Source organism: Prunus mume, linkage group LG3 (genome assembly GCF_029339155.1).
Source record: "Prunus mume cultivar Tortuosa linkage group LG3, ASM2933915v1, whole genome shotgun sequence".
NCBI lineage: Eukaryota > Viridiplantae > Streptophyta > Magnoliopsida > Rosales > Rosaceae > Prunus > Prunus mume.
The window spans coordinates 28,345,128-28,369,153 of NC_142700.1; the positions used below are offsets into that span (position 1 = coordinate 28,345,128).

General features: G+C 35.9%; 1 protein-coding gene across 1 annotated transcript; it reads right to left on the bottom strand.

The window, feature by feature from the left end:
- Positions 1-705: 705 nt before the first annotated feature.
- Positions 706-23,397, bottom strand: LOC103327148 (ARM repeat superfamily protein). Its single transcript, XM_016793220.2, is given in 36 exon segments — positions 706-1,118; positions 2,120-2,179; positions 2,251-2,363; positions 2,449-2,607; positions 3,321-3,447; positions 4,177-4,344; positions 4,447-4,557; positions 4,647-4,800; positions 5,603-5,938; positions 6,446-6,630; positions 6,720-6,818; positions 7,115-7,378; positions 8,112-8,288; positions 8,514-8,807; positions 8,966-9,133; positions 9,398-9,745; positions 9,873-10,042; positions 10,146-10,296; positions 11,054-11,126; positions 11,245-11,429; positions 11,517-11,898; positions 14,189-14,307; positions 14,465-14,503; positions 14,505-14,525; positions 15,791-15,899; positions 16,045-16,123; positions 16,239-16,326; positions 18,175-18,239; positions 18,670-18,822; positions 20,282-20,388; positions 20,487-20,569; positions 21,268-21,355; positions 21,469-21,605; positions 22,568-22,657; positions 22,767-22,934; positions 23,115-23,397. Coding segments are annotated over 36 exon segments (5,472 nt in total). The 5' UTR covers positions 23,298-23,397; the 3' UTR covers positions 706-899.
- Between the last annotated feature and the right edge of the window lie 629 nt (positions 23,398-24,026).

Genomic DNA, 24,026 nt, shown 5'->3' on the forward strand with positions numbered 1-24,026 from the left:
TGCTGAAGAGATGTCTTTCTTGTCTGCACACACTCTCTCCTATACGACTTTATACTTCACATGACCTCACATGGCTTTATGAAAACAGAGAAAAGGTTTCGCATGTACAATAAACGGACAAGGCACTTGGTTGCATGGCTTGTTTGATGGCACTTCTTTGCATGGCTTAGCTGATGGTAGAGTGCCTTTTGTGCTAGCAGAGATTCCTTCACATGCTGTCTCTTGGCTTTCTAGTTGAAGGAACCTGCATGTCTTTAGTTCTAAAGATGAAAAGTTTTTTCTTTTTAATTTTGTTTGTGGTCTTTTACGAAAGCTAAAATTTTCTTTAGCTGAAAACGAATTTCTCTCATAATCTAATGGTAGTTCATCTTTTATTTCTATAGTTTCTTAAAGCCCGTGCATCTCTCAAAGAAACATTTGTCCTAAAAAATATATGATTGTTGAAACTTTAAGGCATTTTAATATGGGTGCTGATTTTCCTACTCCCATTTTGTCCACTTACACTCTTTTATTTTTTTTAATACTTTTTACTATAACATAAGAGAGTGTAAGTGGACCCAAAAAGAAGGGAGAAAATCAGTTCCCTTTAATAATCTTTATTTGACATGGTTGTTTTTGGCCATACCGAAATATATATTTTTTTCGGTTACAACCAGTCAAACAAATAAAAGCCTGCATAAAAGAGCATTTGTAAAAGATAAATTGTTTAACTTTGAAACGATTACCGCATAAATCGGGAATGCAACATAGAAGGAATATCAACTCGTTCTCCGGAGTTAAATGCAATATCCTTGTTTTGATAAAATTTACACATTGGACTCAACTTTCATTTCTCCTAATCCACTCACTATAAAAATATGCAGCCACAACTATGGATTGGCTATCGTTGCTCTAAAATTTTATGACATACACATTGAGTCATCTTGAACACTCTCTTGTTTTAGGTTTTCAAGCGTGTCGATACATTTTTTCAACAAGGACTTCGCTTCACCGTTCTTCTCTACCTCGTACAGATGAACAAGCTCATCCTTAAATTGTACATCTATACAACGTATTGGTTGGAGCTTTTGGTACAGCTTGATGATCACAAGAAGGGACTCTGAAGCAGTGACGTGAACCTGAATTTGTGCACACAAAATTCAAGATAAATTAACTAGTACCTGAAGGACAAGAATGTCTATAATCTAAGAAAATAAGTTCTCCTCTTGCATTATTTATAAACTTGTGCTCAAAATTAGATATAACTCGGAGAACTTTTAGTTGCTAAAATAAGAGTTAATCAAAAAAAGTAGATGAGACAAAGTTGAAAGTGGATCGGTGGGATATAGAGAAGGTAGAGAAGAAAAGGAGAAAGCAAGGGGCTTGCATCTCAAGTGGTTAAAAGCATTTACCCATGCACCTGAGGTCTTAGATTCAATTTCTCGCTCCCCCAATATCTCTTGTATTAAACAAACAAAAGAAAAAAAAACAAGGAGAAACCAGAATAGCTGTTGACTTTCTATAATAGTATAGATGATATGAGCCCATGTATGCTAGAATTTTGCCTAAGGAAGAACAAGAACTAATGTATGTTAGAAATTTGCCTCTGGACGAACAAGAACTAAAATGGTGATGGGGAAGTGAAAACTGTGAAAGGGACAATTGGGCTAATGTGCAGGTAGTTTGAATGAGTGTGCGTTAATTGTGATATAATAAGATCAGGTCAACAAACATATCTTCATTCAGTTTGAAATGAATTTCAACGATCTAGATGAAATTAAAATGAAATTATTGTTTTATTCACAAGTCATAACCTTTGTTGCTGAATTTGGACAGGGCACATGTAATGTTGCAAAATATCATTATCACCAAAATATTGTTTGGATCGTATATTGTGGAAAGGAAAGTAGATGCTACAAAGGGGATGTCGTTGATTGGTTATTGTTGGTAACTTGTATTCATTAAACGTATGTATTATGATGATTTCTGTAAAAGGGATCATCAGGAACCATTTACATCTGGTTTCCTGATGCTTTATTTCAAAACCATGAACACGAATAAGATAAGGTCACCCAATGAACAATCAGTAGAACAGAAAATGGTGTGCACAGGATACCAAAGAAGGAAAAAGGCAACATACCTGGGCAACCTTAACTGTGCTTATGCATTCAACTATTTGAGGTGGCATTGAGAGAAACAACTGAACACAGGTAAAAAAACGTGTTACGCAAGTTTGATAAAAAATTATAATGATGAATAAACTTTGATTACCTCCTGAACTAAAGAAATTATGTTGGCATTTGCGGGAGATTCTTGAGAGTCATCCAGAACTTTCTGAAGCCTTGAACAAAGTTCCTTTGTTGATGAAAGTGCAGATATTTTGACTGCCATGAAAGTTCAATCAACAAGATACAAGATCTTAGAGAGTAGTACACAAACAAAAGGGGGAAAAGGGCCACAAGAGGGTACCTGTCCACGGAAGTCCAGATGACATGGTGGCAATTAACACATGCATTAAGTTCTTCTGTTGCCCAAGAATATCATTTATATGTGCCACGTGGATGCAGGCTGTCATGCAGTCCAAAACTTTGTTGTGCGGAACAGAAAACTTTTCAACTTGATCTTCTTCTGTATAGAAACCGTTATTTTTTAGATTATATTCAGTATATTCTTCTCTGTTGATAAGAGGCGTTAAATAGCTATACAAGGATGTTCAAAAAAGGCAAGCAAGCAATTACACACCAGCAGCCCTAGTTAACTTCATATTTTTTAAAAGTGCACTACACATTTTAAGGCAATCGCACCAGCATTAAAGATATGATCATACTGTTAGCCTAAAAATAGATGGATCCAGCAGAATTTTCAAAATCTAAGTTAGGACAACACATAACTAAATCCAATCTCTCTACTTTCTACACTTCCTAGTAGAATAAGAGATTCCTAAATAGTACCTTAAGTCAGCCATAAACATGCCAAGTACCTACAACATCATGAGTCATGTCACCATACAACATAGTAACAGCAAAGCCATTATTACGATCTTTTGGCATACCACAACCAACAACATAGAAAACAATAAACACAAATATATAACTTCATAAAAATTGCCTTCTGGTCTGGTCCGCACTAAATATTCCAAAGAAATCACTTTATAACAAGGTTATGAGAGTTTACTGATGTTGATAAAGTGAGTTTCATTTTTATTCTCAGACACTAAGCATCCCATGTATATCAATAGGACACCAGTAGCAGTGGACTGATACCCAATACTTTATCTAACTTACTATAGAAATTAGAAATTAACTTCTTAGATATAGTAAGAAAAAGTGTTATCTACCAACCTGCTTTAGCAGCATCAACAACCAAAGTTGCTTTCCCAGACTGAGTGAGAGTGCCAGAAGTGAACATCTCATATAATAACGGAAAAACCACATTAAAGAACTCTTGATTACCAAAGGCTTTTACAACCTGAAAACAAATTCATGCAGGAAAACTTGGTTACAGGACATGTGTCAAAATAAGACCATTATGATGGCAACTGAACAGAAGTACAAATAAAAGCAGATCATATTCCAGAAGCCTAAAAACAGTAAAAGAAGTAACATGAATCAAAGCATAGATTTCATGGTAATGCCAAGGACAATCAGTAAGAAGTACACTGTAGATTGACATTTGCACTCTTGTCATCTAGATTTCAATAAAGTAGTTTCTAACTTCTGAACCTAGACTCTGTACAATAAACTAGTTTGACAAGAATGTTGATGATCCATATATTTGAATGATTTGATTGATGGGAGGAAAATCAATCAGAATTTTAATGCATCAGCAACCCAGGCATCCTATTTCTTTCGAAAATTTAACCAAAAGAAAACTGTCTAAAATTCTTTGACAATGTAGCCTATATGGATTGCAACACTTCATTCTTCCTCTAAAAATCTTTCCTGTCTCCCTCCTTGTCCTGAAAAATAATATTATTTATATTTACCCATCCAACAATCCAAAAATAGGCCAACCACATTATTAATCACAATACCCACGTAATCAACAACCATCAACAAATAAAAGCCGATAGAACCAGAACTTCTACTTTCTTAAGCATAACAAGAACATGCAATCGATAATAGGGTTACAGCAAGATCAATATACTTCCCAGAAAATAAAAACTCAAAAAGGAGCAATTTATGATGGAATGCTTACCTGTTCAAGACAAGAGAGAGCTGCTTCACGGTATTTCTTTGCTTTTTTGGTGCATGCAGAAGATACTACGCTCAAAATTTCATTCATAGTGGCAGGATCATCACTTGAAATTGCTTTATTGCAAGACACAGAAAGAGCAGCTATTGCATATAATAGAGCATCCTTTCCCTGTCACATTAAATAAAATGGAATTTATTCAGATGATCTACACTTTGCTTATTTAATTTTTTATCTATCTGTTTACTAAAGATCACAAATAAAAATTCTTACCTCCCATAACCGACCAGGAATCTCTTTCATAAGAGATTGGAGCAAGACATGATAGTGAGAAGACAGGGATTCACCTAAAACCTCACTGAGCTTGGAGATTGCCTGGGCTGACTGTAAGTTGAGAATTGACACACTAAGAATAATCTCAAGAATATGACCTACAATGACTAAAGTGTAAATTGAAAAAAGATAGCACATACCTTCTTTTTACTTGCCCACGATGATGATCCAATGCCTTCACAAATCAATGAAACAATTTCTTCCAAGTACAACTGGAGGGCTACCCTTTCACTACTTGTATGCTCTTCCCACAACTCTTCAAACAGGCCAGAAACAAACTTGTCATCCTCGAATCTGCATATGAACCATTAGATTCCTAAGGATACAAGTTCATTTAAATACATATCTTTTATGTGGTTTAATGATGATGGTCATCAGACTTTTATTCAATGGGGATATCACTAGTGAGAAATTCTCGATAAAAAACTCTCACCTAAAGTTAAGTGATGACCAAGTTAGATACTTTAAGCCCGACTCCTTGATTTGGACTTCCCAGGATAATGGTTTTAAGAAAGATGAGTAACATAGAGCAAATTACAAGGTGTAGAGTTTCATTAATTTTTAATTCATTGTTTGATCAAATCTTTGTTATGTAAATCTCACTGTTGCTAATAGTTTATGCGGACGAAACTGAATATATTCAACACTTTTGGGGTAATCCTATACTGTAATTGAACAGGTTTCTTTATCTTAACATTTTATAGCATGTTTCCTTATCAGGAATCAGTATGGGATTATTCCAATTCTTTATTTTAACTCTGTTTACTAACACATAAGGAATCAAAAATTATGTGGGTTCCATGTTAAAATTCATAATCAAATACCATCACAATCAATAATTGGATCAGCTAGGGTGGAGTAGTTGATCCAATTTCAATTCCTTGATTCCCTATCTAAGTTCCTTGATTCATGGCTTCCCCCATTCCTAATAAGTAACATATCCTCAATGAAATAGCAGCCCAGCCTTCATCTCTGGCTAGTAAACTCACAATTGTTTAACACTATACATACAACCATTAAAATGATAACAGGCTCTGAAAAATGTTTCTTTAATGAAAAGGAAAAACAGAAAAGGAGCCAAGTGTATGATTCAGACCTTGAGATAAAAATAACTGGAATAATTGCTGCAAGATATCCACTCACAACATCTGAGGCCATGGATGAATAGCTTTTTAATAAAATTGCACATGAAACTTGAGCATTTTTATCGCCATTATGCAAAGCTGCACTGTCGTCGATCAACATTTCAGCCTGCGTAGGTGCTGCATGCTTTAAAACAATTGCACAAGCACTGGCGAAGGCACGTTTTGATGCAGCACTTTTTTCGTCCTTGACAACCGGAAACAATAGCCTCAGTAGCCTGCTTGTATATGGTTTGATTTCAACACCAACTTTTTGAACTAGTAATGTAATAAAGCTGGCAATACCAACCCTGTGACAGAAAATATAAAGGCCATACAGAGAATTAGTAACAGTTATATAATTTCCAAAAAGTTCTTAGATATCTCGCGGACACCAAGCAAGATTCTCAGTTTATCATTCTTGCCATCAAAGATAATGTATATTTGTAATACTACTTCTTTTTTGTTTTTTGTTTTTATTTTTTTATTTTTAATCACATAGTACAAAGTCATACATATTCTTAGGTGTAGACTGCATGGAGATAAAAAAGCATAAGGGGAACTCTGTATAACATTTCATTTCATTTCTCATTGTTAAAATATAAGGTAACTGTAGGCACATACCTTAACGACTTAATATTTTGGGAGTAAACCAATATAGGGTTTAGGGTGGTAAGAAATGTAAAATTTGCTACTTTAGAATTAGATGCAATGTTGCAAGTAATGAATAATCTAATCTTTACAAAGAAAACTATGCCTAACTGTCATTCCAATCATTATTCCTTAATTTATTGTATTACAATAAAACAAAACCAAACCTTGTATTGAGGCCAACTCCAGATCGAACCAACTGAGCAAGACGAGGAACCAATTGATCTAATGCTTCTGAATCCACAACTTTTATGCATAGATCAAGAGTTTCCCACATGGGAGAGCCTTTTGCAATTGAAATTCTCAAGTTTTCAAGCTTCTCTGTCTGTATTCCAACATTTGCTGCATGCAACTGAAACAGGAAAGTAAAATTAGCAAAGGCGTCGGAAGAAAGTGTGAGCTAAATACTAAACACGAGCTGGACATAAAATCTCGACAAACCTCAACATAGTTAAGCCCTTGGTCCTCAAGGCTTGATAAACTTTCCAGCATGCAGCAAACTAAATCAGATAAATGTGGACGGATTGCAATCCCTGCACCCTATAAATAAGGCGAAAACAAAAAGTCACAAATTTCAAACCACTCACGAGAAAACACGTCAATATCAATGGATGTTTTAATTTAGCAAAAGATGACAACTTTAGGTCTTGTTCTGGAAATTTTAAAGTATCCAGAGAAACTTCATGGCCAATGTTGTGCTAACAGTGAATATGTATAATGTTTTGTGCAAATGACTACGTATTATTGGATGAACTAAAGCACAATGGTAATGGGTAGTATTCCTTATTGGGTACATAGTTATTCTTCACCTATAAAAACATAAACACAATGCTAACCTTTGCAAGCTTCATAACAATTGCAATAGATGCTTTCCGGATACTGTCAACTTTACTTAGTATTCCTTCTGTAAGCAAAAATGGCAGAACAATATCCATTGTTTGGCGTGCCTCTGATACACCAGTTAGGGAGACATCAGAAAGCCTCACTGTCAATGAAGTTAAAGCACGACATAACTTATCCCCAGAGTTTCGAACAGTCTCCTTTATGTCATCCATGGCACGGAATGCTGCTGACCATAATTTCCTTAAATGCTTTGCAACCTTAGAGTACCAGAATTTAGAAAGAAAAAATAAGCGTAAAGAAAAAGAAAAGAAAGAAGATTTTACCAAATAACAAACAGATAACAGCACGAGAATGTTGGATTACAAGGAAAATCTCAGCAAGCTTACTGATCTTAGAATAAAGTAACAATGACACAGCAGAGATGGAAAGAAGCTACTACCCAGGGTTTGACCGAAGGGGAAAACCAAAATATGGCTACAGTATACTAGAGCAGGACAGAAGCAGGGCGTGTTCCAGGGGAGTGTATGAACAAAACACATACAGACATGAGAATTTTCAAAACGTAATTGCTTTTTTTTTTTTTTTTTTTTCTGAAAATGAAAATACGAATTTTTATTTCATCAGGACTGTACCGCAAGTAATCCACCAAAAGCATAAAGAAAACAACATTAATGCCAAACCAAGGCAAGGAAATATGAATATCTAATTCTATCTAATAATCTACTAGGAACGATCCCTCTGCGCTAAGTTCCAGAACAGGACATTGAGGGGATTGCCATACCAGGGGGTGGAAGGAGGTGTTGGGAAATGGGTGTAGAGCAAAGTCGGACTTGCATTACTTTGCACGAGATAATCTCAGATGAATCTATATCTAAAAAATTTCAAATGCACCCTAGTTTTATTCCTGAGAAATTTGAAGCATCTTACAACTAACACTGCAGAGTTTCAATTGCCAACACAAAAACATGAGATCTATTACACGCTTCTCACCTGATCAAACTTTCGCCCCTGGATAATATCTGCAAGGGCAAGACAGGATGACTCACGGGAGCGCCAAAGCCGGGATCCACATTGTATTAACAAATCATCAACAATAAGGTCCAAGTTTTCATCAATGGTTTTCTTTGAATCTGCCACAAGTGACTTCCATATGTGTGCCATAGCATCCTAAGTACATAACAGGAAAGCAATAATGAGAAAGTTAATGCAAAGATGAACTTAATTGAAAAGATGGAAACTTTCAGAACTTCGACATTACCAATTGAAATAGGAAAAGGAAAAAAACATTTGACAGAGAAGAAGTAGCAGACATGACACAGTAGTTACAAATTTATAAATGTTTAAGAATGTGTTGCTTTCTTACTTTATGTAGGAAAGTAAATGAATGAATACCTGCACATTTTTATCAGGATCGTATTGGTACCGCACAAGCCTTGGAATCAATGAACGTAGGTGTGGTTTTAGAGCATCTCCTGCTTGCTTTGCTATCTTTGAAAATCCAAAGGCAGCACCCCTCTTGGAATTTAAAGAAGCTTGATAATTAGCCAGATCCATAAACTTATAAATTAGATCTGGCTGTCCCATCTCATTCGCTACGTTGCAAAGCTCCTTATACGTGCTGAGTTTCCCTCCACTAAGACCTTCACCAATAACTCCCTCTTGAAACACTTCAGAGTCTTCAACAAGCTACATAACAAAAATAGATAGAACCTAAGAATTTAAAGACATGCAGAGAGAGAGAGAGAGAGAGAGAGAGAGAGAGAGAGAGAGAGAGAGAGAGAGAGAGAGAGCGAGGCAGACAGACAGAGAGACACACAGACAGACTGAGAGAGACAGAACCTCACCTTGATAGCTCTTTTCCTCTTCCCTGAACCAGTTAGAGAGTTAACAAGTGCATGCACCAAGTTTTCCTTCATTGAGGCATCACCAAGTTCATACACAATGCTCATCCCTTGTGAGGCCAGCTCCTGTGTAAGTTCATTTTGTTCACCGAGAAGATGTGAAAAAGCCTCCTGCATGCATATGGAAATTTATAATCTAATACTCCAATTTATAACATCCATCACTCGAAATTAAGCATTTAAAAGAGGAATCCGTTCTTTATAAATTTTTAATGATAACCACAACTTCCAAGGTGCCAAAATATAATGCACTGAGATTCTGATTAACCACTGCGCATCTATTTGCAAACAATGGTGACAATAAAAAATGAACCCAATACAAAGGGAACTAGAGAAATACGAGTGGAAAATTTTACAAGTGAACCAAAGACAAACCTGAATGTCGGGAAGCATTTTCTGAATAGCAGGGTTATGGCCACAATACATTGTAATTGATAATAACCAAACAGTTCCAGCACAACGTTCTTCTTTTCTTGTGCTGTATAGAAGATCATCAAAGAGCTTTTTAGTAATTGCATCTCTAACCATAGCATAACGATCTTCCTCGGCTTCATTTGTTTCAATATGGCTATTGTTTGATAGAGATAAGTTCACATCTCCCATAAGAAAGTTTGAAGCCATGGAAAGTGAATAATTAGCTTTGAGAATCAAATCAGCAGTCACTGGAACACCACCCCACAGAAATGATAGAGCCTCGCCAGCAGCAAAGAGGACATCCTCAACCTGTATAAATCAAGAGTTGCAAGAATTAGAGATTTTCCCATACCCTTGATTTATTTTGGTCCAACACAAGAGTGTACGATGCGGGATACATGCAAATTAGTTGATAAGAAAATAGTTTCACGCAAACCTTGGACCGGCAAAGACTGAAACTCAAGTCGAGGGCAATATTTAGACGCAAAGATGAAGTTTCCTTTACACACATATGGCCAATGGATATAACAATTTTTTGAATTGCTTTAGTATCATCACCACTGAGTAGCTTTCTCAATTTCTCATGTAGAACCGTCAGAATATCAACTGCAGTTTAACGATTCGGTTAGTAAAAATCTCAACCCAAGGTGCAGAGAAATGATAAGTTGGTTAAGGCAGTACATGAAATGTGCAAAAACAATTGAGTTACCTGAATTCGAATCAATAATAAGTGAAGGCAATGGAACAATCAGCCCAATATGACCTAAGGCTTGGATTGCCACTGAGGCTAGTGCTGCAGTCTCACTATTAGCAACATCAACAAGGCACTTTAGTGTACTTTGAAACAGTGTGTCTGGGATCTACAGAAATATGAATGTTCAACAAAATGACATAAGTAAATTGTGAGCAAAGAAAATGAATCAAAATAAGACACTAGTAAATTGCGAAGAAAGCCAACTGAAATAAAACATAATCAAGTCAAGTTTATTATTTATAGACAAATATGAACAGGAAAGAAAATTTTTAGTGACCATTAACTTTCAATTGAAGCAAGGTCACCAAGATAAAGAATAGCCCAAGATTATTTGGTAAGACGTCTGCAACATCAGAGGGGAACCATTTCTTTCACAGGAAACAATAATTTTTGTTCAACACCACCCATTTAAAACAACAAAAACAGAAAGAAAAACAGAAAAAAGAACACCAAGGAAAAAATTAATGCAACAGAACCCCGATAAGAAAAAATTGCATGAAAAAGACCAATCCTCAAAATATGAGGATACTGAAAACTGATCCACATCAGAGACAAAACTAAACAAAGCAAACAATAAATATTGGAGAACATTCATGCTAAATTTCACGTGAATGGTTAATTGCTGAACTTAGATCAACTAATTACAGTCAAGGAGATGAATGTCATCAAACCCTAAAAATATTATTGGGGAAAGAATTAGTACGGATGAATGGAATAAAGGAATATTTATGTTTGAAGTGTGGGATCTTTCTATATTACTTTTTGTAGAATAAGGGGCGACAGACTTTTTAAATGAAAGCCCACATATTAATCAAACAATTAAAATATATAATGAGAGAGAAAATAGAACTTATACAACTTACAGCAGGTGTTCGAGACATACAATCCGCAGTTACATATCCTACTGCACATAATGCTCCATGCTGAGCCTCAAACCTGAAGAATATTTCAACCAACCCTAGAATGAGAGGTTATATTACCATCACAAGGAAAACAGTATAATTGAAAGACAATTTTGTTGAACCCTTCATTGTGCAAGATATATGCTACAAACCTTAGCTTATGCCTTCCACTAACTGAGGCAATTAGCTCAGAGATAAGAGCAGATGATTCAGCCGTAGCAAGAGCAGAAGAAGCAAACCCAAGTAAACGTGCTGCAGCTTCACGGGTATCCAAGTCAACATGACTCAGTAATTGCTTTAGCCATGAAACCTTTTGTGCATAGCGTGAAGCTATCAGCTATAAAGAAGTAAGATTTGTCAGATATGCACAAACATGAAGCGAAAGAGCACACTAGTAAATAAGAAGAAAAATTTCAGTCACAACCTCGGGCATACAAGATCCAATTGCAATTAAAGCCTTGGAAGCCCTGGCATGCAACTCAACAGACCCTTCAAAGGCCATAGCATGTTCTAGAAGTAAACACAGTGCTTCTACTGAAGACTGAAAATCAGATAATCCTTTAATAGAAATGCTTTGCTCCAATTCTGACTCAAAGCACTTCAACAGAAATTCAATCATAACTAGATACGTTTTTGAAGGAAAATGAAGTTTCTGCTCCCTCATCTCAGCTGATTCTAACAAGTTTGGCTGCTGCCTAAGAATAAAATCTAGCATGACTCCAAGTTTTGGATAAACCAGATCCTGCATCTGACTCATACTTTGCCCATCATCTTTAACAAGTAAAAGGCCTTCAAGTGCTATCTCCCTTCAAAAAGGAACAAACAAGGTGCAATGTAAAATTGTGTCAATAAAAAAATTACATAAATACGAAGACACAAATAGAGTCCTAATCTTTTTCCTTTTTCTGAGAAGAAACAAATTTTATAACAGAAAAGAAAAGTACAAAGATATGAACAAGGAGTCCACCAACAAACAGAGTACATTTGATTACAAGACAAAGACAAAGACTACAACAAAGGAATTATCATATATGCTGCCTTCCATTCTAGCAAAATAGAGGAGAGTGTACATCCCTGAAATCGGACAAAACGAAAGCCCAAAGGGTAGACAGAAACCTCATGCACTTCTATCCCCATCCCCTTATTATTCTCAGTGTTATTCACCATGAAGTCAACAATCAATTCACAGCTTAAAACTGAGCAGTTCAATGGAAATGGCAGTTTACTCCATGAAAAATAAAAGTACAAGACATTTTTGTTCAACAAAGCTCTGGGTAGAGCTTGGAAAGGAAAGGCTGGGAAGGCAAAGGCAATAAAAGAAGAAAGACCTGGAGTTGCAGTCTATTAGCACCACGACTTTCTCCTAATAAATTGTGTAGTTTGGCTACATTGAAAAAATGCAGGAAATAGTCCAGACCTCTATTGTGATTTGTGAGAGTGTGTTCCTTGAGATGTTGATACACAAGGGATTTCTTTGTGTTGGATTGATGTCTATCTAACTCAACTGTGTCTTGTACCGATTATATTTCTCATCACCCAAGTTTGTGTGGATTGTCCAGGCATGGATTGTGACTCCACATGTTATGTACTGGGAAGATATGGGAGCTTCAATAGTGGCTAATCCTATATGGGTATTGTGCCATTCTGTTAGCACGCTCCTAGTTGTAACATATAATAAGGGCCCATTGGTAACACTTTAGTTTTTGGCTTTTAGCTTAGAGGATAAATGTATGAGGGAGGGAGGGAGGGAGGGAGGGCAGCAAAGGAAAGTGGGAAAACCATTAATAAAAATACCTAATGGGTGTCCTCTGTTTGTTTCTTCACCTTTGTTGGGGGGTTTGAAGGTCTGAAATTTTGGGTTTATGGTTTAGGGCATTGCAACACAAGTTTGGATCCTGTCAGAGATTAGATTGTGCCCCCTGATAAGAACATCAGGGATTCAAATCGGGAAGTCTCTGGGTTATGCTAGAGTTTTGAGTCTCACATCACCTGTATACTTGGACTCTTATTATAACTAGCCCTTTTAGAGTAGTGTTGGCTGTATGAGTGGTGTGCCCACATGGCCAATACCTTCCTTGGTCATGACAGTGATGAACAAAAATGTCTAACGGGCACAGGCAGGAATTTGCTGAACATAGCCCCATTTTTCTTTGTCCATTTATTTTGCTCCATTGTGTAGTGTTGCATGATATGATTTTTCTTTTGAATCTCTCATTCCATCAATGTATCCTAACGCACACCAGTATGGGGATAGATAATATCACAAGTATAGAGGTTTACCAAACAATAAAACTCACCAGAAGAAAAGGCCAACAAAACGATACCAGGAAAAAACCAGCCACCCAAGCAGATAAAAGAAATAAAAACCATAAAAAAATTGCCAATTTCACAGGTGTATACAAGATTTATCCAACCTTTAAATTAAAGGCTTTAACCACCTCTATAGAATCCCACTCATTGACATGTAAACCATAATTACACTGGTAAACCACATTTATCTAACCTATAACCACCTCTTTGGAGTCCCGTCCATTAACATATAATCGATATTACACTGAAGGACCAAATGCCAACAAAAAGAAACAGGACTAAGATTTTTTATTCAAATGGCTTGCATTAAAGGAAAAGTTATATATCATGTCGATAACATAAATAAAACCTTTGACCAAGCCTCATATAACTTGTTAAGTGACAATTGAAAACAAAGGCTCAAGCTCGTAGCACACTAGAGCTGAGCCGACAAAGCGCACAATACACTAACATTTGTGTAGTGTGCAACATAAACCAAGGGAACCATTGCCTATTTGGTTGGCCAATGGTAGTAGCCAATAAGAAACCTATAATCATTATTTTTTACAGCATCTAATGGGCAAAAGAAAGAGAGAGAATATGATTGAGGGAGGTCGTAGGTCTTTGACCGACATAAATAGTAGTAGAAATTCCTAAGAGTACATTGAAAAGATAAGATGAAGATTGATGTATTAAAAAGAGGCTAAAATGCCGATGCAGGATCAATAGATTCCTCCTTACATACATCTTGCAGCATGTGACGGTATTGAGTATACTATAATAAGTGCAAAATGGAAACTTCAATACCTTATATCCAATTTAGCATCAGCTGCCCCAAGCATACAAATAAAACGACTTGGGCAATGTTGCAAATCAAATAAAGAAGTTGCCCATCTCATTACACAGAATCGTACTTCGCTTTGTTCCTGGTGAACAGTAAGCACCACGTAATCAGGCTTCCATTAGGAAATTAATTTATGAAACCCAATTAAATAATAGATTCAAATCCAATAAATGAAGAAAGGAAATAAATGAAAGAAAACTAGTGCCGCCAATACTCTAAAAAAAGCAAAAGTATGACACCTCTTGAGAATTTTTCAGCAAAAGTGTCTCCAGATCCTTTCAACACTGTTGATGGAGCTCCCTAAAGGCAGATAACAACCAGTATCAATAATTTGAATATACAGAACTGGTAATTAGAACAAATGCGAGAAAGTGAAATAAAACTGGGAATGAAATAGATTTGGAAAAGCTTAAAGTATTATATCTATATAAGAACCAAAACAATTCTGAAGAAAAATACAAATAAAAGAGAATATCATTCCAATATTCACAACATTTTGACAACACTGACAGCAAGTGTCAACAAAATTTCTCTCCAGTACTGCCAAAATTTCAGTTTCTACGGTCCTACTGGTTTGAACAAACATTGACATTTGTGCTAATGTTGCTGCGACATGGTGGGATTCCAATCTGGTGATTAGAGGTTCATGTAAAAGCACTTGGAAAAACATTTCACAGGGAATTGAATCCACCATTTCTCTCTCTCAGATTTCTCCAAAAACAAAAATCCCAGCTATAAAGGGAATGAGAATGTATTTGTTCAATTTGCAATGGACATTCCATGATGCATTGGTAAGCCTATGTAACCTTGGAAAAACATTTTCCAATGAATTTTCCCCTATCCAAATTTCACCGCAGAGTCTCACCTTAAGCCCTCTCCCAACTACCAACTTCCAGATATTCTGAAATGATCTATATCCTTGAGAAATGTCCTTCCAAGGATTCCAGAAGTTCCCCTTAGTCTCTATATTAGCATCCCAACGTCTCTCTGTTAGCATCCCAACATCTGTCTGGTAACCCATATTTGCTTTTATTACCTTAAGCCATAATGCCCTTCTTTCTGGGCAAAATCTCCAAAGACGTTGAGTGAGTACTCCTCCCTCAAAGTATTTTCTATTATTTCATTGTTTATATGATCAATGCCACCTAAAAATGTCATCACAGACATCTCCCTAGCACCATATCCCTCTTTTTTCCCCAAAGCTTATAACTCTCACAGTACAATGCAGTACAAGCAGTCAGAGTATCCCAACTCTTTCAGGAATACAACGAACAACCATGAACCATGCCAAATGAGCACATCCTGCAATTGAATATCATAGAGGAGTGGAAAGGAAAACAATACAAAACAAAAAATGATCATACTTCTTGTGCCCTCTTTTTGTTTTTGCTTCTAAATCAATGGTTTTTGTTCCTTATCAAAAAGAAGGGGAAATGAACCTAACTCAACGACTTGTTCAAATTGGTATTTCTAAATTCTGGGCCAAACAAAAGCTTTATGAATAGGATTCCATGAAGTAGACAAACATTATCATAGCTTCAACCAGTAGAAAACATGTGCCATACCTTGTAAGCAGTGGCAAGGGAATTGGTTGCTTCCTGAATACTGAGGCGAAAATGCTGGGTCTCCACCTTCAATGCATCGAAAAGGCGCACAGCCATGTCAATCTTATCTCTGGAAGGAGGGAAACATGTATTCAAATATTTTTCCACTATAAAATCTAATACAAAGCATGAAAGGAACATCAGAAGAACAATATGTACAAAGTCAAAGAATATAAAAACTGGAACCAGAAGAAACAAAAAGGAAGATATTGAACCTGAAAAGTTGAGGCATACGCTGTGAAAGCAACCCAATTGCTTGATAAGCAAAAGTTTTGGAGTCCCTCACAGTAACATCTGGGTAGATTTAGTGCACTATATCAATCAGATTGAAATTCTGCCATTTTCATCTAATTGTAAAAGGTGCAACTGAACAGAAGTTTAAAGAACGTTCATTGCATAGGAAGCAAACCTGATTCTGAACTTGAAACTGTATCAAGTGACTTCAGAATTCCACTCAGAATAACAGGGCCCATGAGTTTAAGTTGATCAATCTTTGACTGCACACAGAGATCTTTAAAATAAATAAATAAAAACTATAAAATAAAATAAAAGGTGAAGCACAACAAATGTCAATTGAATAGTAACACTACAGAAATAATGGAAAAATAACAAATTTCGGTGATCAATCACAAAAGCATTACAAGCCATGAAATATGTTGAAGTATGAATACTACTTAAGACTGACTAAATCCAGACAAGCCAACCACCTATAGAGAGAGAAGCCTTCCTTCATCCAGCTTCTTCAGGAAATTTTCCACTACAGGATCCCAAAAACTCAAAGAACACAGCTTACCACCTAAAGGAAACCTCAAATAAGTCAAAGGCTGCCCAGCTATTTCGGACTCCACAATCCTATGATCAATACCCACCGAACCACTATTGGACATGTTTATCCAAAGACCAAAACCCATCCCAAATAACAAAATAATCTCAACCAGATTAACAAATCTAACCATATTATCCCGAAGTGAATAAATGGTGTCATCTAGGAAACAGAAGATGGGACAACTGAGTTCACTTCACACCAACCTCAAAGCACTGAATCAAATTGAACTCACTAGCCAAACCCACCAACCTACTGAAGTGTCAAGAGATCAACCATTAAATCACAAAAGAGACAGCAAAAGGGGGGTCTACCTGTCCAAGCCCGTGACACTTCAAAACTATCCCCCGGGTCTACCATTAATGACAACTAAAAAGTTGGTTGAGTCCTCCTTGATCTCCCAAAACAATTTCTAGCCAGAACAAAGTCTAGGAAACCCCAATCAACATGATCCAAATCCTTCTGCATTAAACCATTTTACAATTGACCAACTTTGAACCCTTCTGACCACTAGTGGAGCAGGACGAACACTGAACCTAGACCAGTTCAGGCAATCTTGTGAGCTCATTTAACTAGCATGGAAAAATTAGTATCACATGTCATCTTGTCTCTGCAAATTTGAGATCCAAGCCTCAAACATAAGTATGCAGACACTAACCACAGGACCTACAAAATATTTGGTGCTATCCCTGCATCATATATATTTATATAAATTATTAAAGTATAAGAATCATTAACATATTATTTGATTAACTGGAAAATATTGTAATACCAGCCTCTACCAGTCACCATGTCAGGTCACTCTCCAAGATGGTTTTTAACCTTATTTTAAGATTTAGTATTGCTAGGGTAGCCACATTTTTGTACCACTTTTTAGTACCACATTGATATATCCACTGAGATATAATCATAAATTGACATGGCATGTAAACCTCAATGCCCACATCACAGGGTATTAAATTGTGGTACAAAATGTAGTCTCCCTAGTATTATTGTATAAGATTAAGTCATTGTTTATACTCATAAAGTGAACTGGCAAGGGGCCTGGCTAGAGTTGATGGTTAGAATTGTTAAATTCTTGGGTCTGTAGCTTAGTCGTAATTGTCTCTCATTGTAGCATATGTTTAATGACTCTTCTTGTCAAAGGAGTGCTTTTAGTTTCATATCTGTTGATGTGGACTGATTGTCCACAGATTGTAATTTCCTTTTCAATAAATAATTTACCTTTCTTCTAAAAAAAATTAAATAAATGACTTAGCTTTTTGGTCTATAAATAAAGAGGAGACAACTTACAAAACTAACCTTAATGCTGAACACATTATATTTACTTACTACAACAACCATAAAGTTAACATGTGGAACCCTTATAGTGGACCCAATCATGAAAGGGTTCAAAGTTAAGTATGCGGAACCCTTGTATAAGGTGTTAAACATCACTCGGCAAGTATTTAACACCTTCATAGGTCACAAAGAAGTTCGAAAATAAAAAGCACAACCCAAAACCAAATCAGAAGGTCCTTACATGTTTAAACACCCAGACGGTGAATTCCATTCCCAACTGCTTCAACCTTGATGTGGTATCACTTCCTATTAAGTACCAAATTACAGCATATCAAATAAATAATCAGTGGAGTATTATATCGCATACCCAACACTAAGATAACATAAAATGGAAATAATTCTTCTTTTGGAGAGGGGTATAAGCCATTGGGCCTGACGTGACACATATAAAAGTTAGATGATGAGAACAGTGAGTTGGTTCTGATGTGAGAAAGACTCCACTGGCCATGTGTGATTTTTGGAACACTCAACCTTGCTACATTCTTAGACTCCTTTGCTAAAAACCTCTCTACCATGGCATATGACTGCAATTTCCTTGAAATTTCAGCAAAATCGTCCACTCCAGATATTCATAGAATACTTATTTAACACTCACAAGAACTATTTAATTATAGAAATTTGGGTTAAATATATAGAAATTCAAGTGTAATTAATGCTAAGAAGATAATATGCATACCATATATGCAACCAAAAATGCACTGCAAAGTTGAAGGGAAACTGTTTGCTGCTGTAATAGACCGGCAGAAAATAGATACAAGTTTTGCTTTCAAAGCAGGATTTGCAGGAGTGACTCGAGATTCGGGAGCAACATTTTGAGCTCCAGCAGTACCTACATAAGTTGAATGTTATTTATTTTATAAATGATGAATTTAATGTTAAAAGTTAAAACAAAATTTAATTCTTGTCAAAAGAAATAAATAGAGTCCAAATTTTATGTTGATGGAGATAATACAGTACAAAAACTGTAGAAATGAGGACTGAATATTACTCCAACCACCGTTGGAGCCAAGATTTTTTTTTCTAAAAGGAGAAATCCGGAAAAATAAAAATAAAATAAACAAAACCCTAAAGCACAAGAGTTCCTAGTATTTGAGGAAAATAATCACATCTGATTACAATGCATAGGGTTTGATGTCTATTGTAGTTCCAGAGACCTTTAACTGGCTTTTTTTTATTGTTGTCTTTCCCTTGTATCCAGTTTTATCCTGTTTGAACAAGGAACAAGTTGAAGGGGTGAAGTGAGGCAAATTATGTTTCAAGGGAAAAAATGAGATGTGTAATTGTTTGGGGGGTAAACGTGAAATTAAGCCAAATAGCATAGTAGAATATTCCTTTAATATTTACTACCCATTGAATGGGGAAGGATAAGTGATGTGCTCAAATTTTTCCATCAAGTAAAACAAAATCATAACTTTCATCAAAGTATAGGTGGTGATAGAAACTTTTAACATGACTATGAAAGCAAGAAGGCATGACAATAAGGCAGTATAAATGCTTTGCTGTATTTCATTTACAAGTTAAAAAACATACACAATTACAAAACCCTTTGTGACAACATCCCAGAACCTCAACATGACTATGAAGCCAAGTTTCGCTCTTTGAACTCAAAGTTTGGAAAAATATTTCTTCTAGTGTTTCTTCACATTTTAAGAATTTTTATTCGAAAAGAAGAAATTTTATTATGTAAAAGAAACTGTACGGTAAAGTGGACAAGTAATTAATTCAACAAACAACATCTAGCTTAAGAACCCAAAATTAATCAAGAAGTAAGGCTTCTGATAACAGAATATTGCATTACTTGGGTTTGAGGCATGCACTCTTAATGTCCTTCAAATCTTTTCACTAGATACTCTTAAAAGCCAAACCCTATTATCCCTTCAAACCGCAATATTTCAAAACCCAGTTTTCCTTAAACCCTAACCCACTAGAAAGGATAGCTAGGCAAGTTATCCAACCTATCCAAGGTCAGATATGCTAAGTAATGCAGCTATAATCTTAACCACATACATGTTAATCCATATTCAGAACAAGACTGTAGTTTTTAGAGGTAAAAATTAAAACGGTCATGAAACAATAAAATATCATCACAGTATGCTAGTATTCTGATCATAAGGACTACCAGTAGTAGAGTAGAACACGGTTATCTCCATAGAAGGGCAGTAAACCATTTATTGCAAGAATGAAATAACAATAGAACAATGAACCCACGAATTAAAATCTTACTCTATGTATAAATTACTAACACAGTCAATGAATTAAAATGAACAAAAGAGCTTTATAATGTGTACCATTAAATAACAAAAAAAGTGTGTTTATGAGGTCTGAATCATCTAAGTTGGCTCCAGCAGCCTTCTTCTTTAGGAGCTCTTCCCCTTTCTTAACAACAGGCTCTTGACTAGAATCAATCAATTATTAAAATACAAATCCACATATAAAATACGTAACAAAATAAGAAGACTAAATTTCAGTAATAATGGGGAAATTAGAATGTACCAGTCTACAGAGGCAGCCACATATAGAGGATAAACAAGCTCAGGGGCCAGCTCCATGGCCTCAATAACATTCAAGATCCCTAACTGCTTGCAGAAAATCAAAGTGAATAATGTAGTTATAGACAAAAATAAGGATGCATATACACATGAATATGCATTAACTGTGATAAAAAAAAATAAAAAAAAGTTCTAATTTAGATTGACCCTCTCTTTAGGAGGAGAGAAAGGTGAAGGAAGGAAAACGAAAAAGGAGGAGGGGGAAGAGGGTACTTCCGTACATTTGTAAGTATGAGGGGATATAGGAGATGGGAGGGGAACCTTTCCCTTCAGCCCACAAAAATACTTTTGGAAATGAAAAGAACAGAAGAGGTTTTGATGCATGTTTAATGTTTTTGTCATCATAACCATTTTAGGATTACAAATCTAGTAAAAATATGTGAAAATAAAAGAAAAGGGATTTTAGTAAATCAAATCAAACATTTACCCCTTTCTTCTTTTCCTCCTATTTCTAATCATATAAGGGAACAACACTTTCTAATATTATCTATCATCCTTTTCCTCTCCCACCAAACAATAGGAGATAAGAACCAAATGTATTGTAGTTTCTCCCCCGTACCCAAAACACGCAGAACAAATATAGTATTAGTAAAAACCATCTATAAGCTCCAAAAAATAATGGCAGTAAAACACTACCTATGAGGAAAAAAAATCCACAATATCCAAAGATTAAAAATAAAAAATAAAAAATAAAAAATAAAAAATCCAACTCATACTAGATTTACCTTTCTTGTTAGAAGTATATCACTTTTCAATGGTTGTTTCCCTGTAACACGGTGGGTTTGAGCAATCGAAAGTCCAGGTGGGCATTCTCTGCTATGAAGCATGAGTACTTTAAGTATGATATGACAAAAGAAATGTTCTAAGAGAAGAAAGAAATGCTGTGAGATTTATATACTGCTCCAGTACTAAACCAAGTTCCACACCTTTGAGATGATTGTTGATACAAAATTGTATGAAGGCAAAATTCAAGAAACAACTTCCTGTCCTGAGAATAACATATCGTTTTATACTTTGCAGCAACTTCATCATTTACACCACTTGAGTGACACTCACCCATGACCTGTAATCAAATGAGAATCAATAGTTATGCATACTCATGTCCCAAAAGAACCCAAAATTATGCAACATGAATTCACTAGTTGTTTTAAATTATATCAATATACAAATTGAGCGTCAAATAAATTGGATACTAATAGCTCGATAAGTCTCAAAGCTTCTCCAATTCACTATACGAAATGTACACTTTTTTTTTGGCATACCCAACTCTAACAAGCCTAAATCCCAACTACATCCTGGTTGATAAAACCATTTTCTATCATTCAACTTGAATAAGTTTCCATTTGACAGAACCAGAACACCAAGAAAATGCTAAATAATTCACTAATGATCCACTGGAACAAGATTATGAACTTATTTTTAGAATTCTAAGAAACACGTCATGTCTACTCCTATCTGTAAAATATTCCTTGGATTGAGATTTGCTTTTCCCATCCAAGAACCATCAGATTTAAACAGTCTCACTTATTATGTGCCCATTATTAACTTAAGGGAGGCCATTTTCCCATCCATTTCACCTACTTCACTCCTCTTTCTTTAATGCTTTTCATTATTTTTTATCATTTGAAAGCTTAATTTGGCCTAACACGTTGGATATATTACTTCCAGCCCAACGATCAAGATTTAACACACCAAGAAAGTAAGAGCCTGACATGAAAAGATTCTGAATCCCAACGTATAATCTTAGCCAACAGAAAATCAGAACTCACTTCTATTAAAGTTGGTTGCCTAAGATATAAACCCCATATATTTATGTGAACTTCCTGTTTCTTCTAAAACATAACATATTATCCCTCTTAAATTACGCCCAGTATGTTCTGCAAGTAGTAAGGATTATGTGCATATCTTTCCAACACACTCATCAACTAACTAAGAACTAACAGACAGAGCTCAAACAGCATAATTGAGCTACAAGGGGCTTAGATAACTACACGACAGTCAAAAGCAGATGATGCATTTAGATACCTTGGTAGCGAGTCTGAGTATAATTTCGTGGTGCTGAAGAGGGAGTTTGGAAACACCGGACAGCAGTGTAGCTGCCAAATTTTCTTTTTCCTATAACAGAACATGAAAGATGTCTTACCATCAAAAGCTGTCATTTGAAACAAACCCAACATGCCATACGAGAGGAGAAAAATGGAATATAGAATACGGAGATAGATACCTTTGTATCAGCACGATCCATTGCCATCTCAATATAGAGGATGCAGAAATTCCTCACCATTGAAGCAGCATTAGCTTCTGAATATATATTCCATAACTCTGATAAGGGTAAAGCAATCTCAGGTTGATGCTTTACTCTCTTGTTCACGTGACTCAATATCTCAAGAACCTGTCCAAGTAACAAAAAACCCCAATTTCAAAATTTAAATCCGTATCCTAATTCCTAAGTTCATAGAATTGAAAACCCAATTACCAAACTCAGCTATATACAAGTAAAACTAATATTTGTAGCAATTATTGTCAGGAGCTTCAAGAAATTCATTGAAGCAAACTCAATCAGAAAACAGACCTTGTTGCGGACGGCGGAGGAGTTAGAAGAAAGAGAGGAAACGGTGAAGGGGAGAAGCTTGGAAAGTAAGGGTTGGAGCTTGGAGTCGTCGCAGAGAGCCAGACGTGTGAGCAAGCGGTCCAGCATCTCTACTTTTTCTTCATCCGATTTTGTTGAAGACGACGACGATGATGTTTCCGCCATTTCTTTCACCGCACGACACCGATTGCCAATTGCCCGCTCTTAGTATGTATAGACAGACACAGGCTACTCTTTAGTCCTGCCTCTTTTGGTGGGTTTTTAGTACATTGGTTGGGAGTTCAAATGACACCCCTCAAATATTGACTCATCGCACCCGACGCGGTATCACCTAATTACGCTGAAATTACTTGGGGTACGTTAGGGAGGGCTTCTGGTTGGGCAAAAAGTGTTTCTGACGGCGCTTTGATAAAAAGTTTAAGTGCTTTTAGCCATGTGTGTCAAGATTTTTCAAGACTTCCACGCGCTTTTTGGGAAGCTCTTTGATTTTTTATGAAGAGTGGTGATTTCACTCTTTTTTTCTATTTTATCCACTTACACTCCTTTATAAAAAGGAGTGTAAGTGGATAAAATAGAAGGAAATCATTGCCCTTTATGAAATATTCAACAACTTTATAATAAAAGCGTTTTTGTTAAAAGCACTTATAGTCCTTTCTGGAAAAGCAGTTCCAAACGAGCTCTTGACCTCTTGCACAAACACAAACTCACATTACTTTTTTACAAAAATGAAAATCTCACCCAAGCTAAGATATAGCCTACGATGTCTAACCGAGTGGGAAAGCGCCTTAACTTTCATATCAAATGTCTCAGGTTTGAATCCCTATAGCATCATAATTGTGTGTGTGAGAAATCTCTCTCTCCTTTGATTTAGACTATCTTTTGTACTAAAAAAAA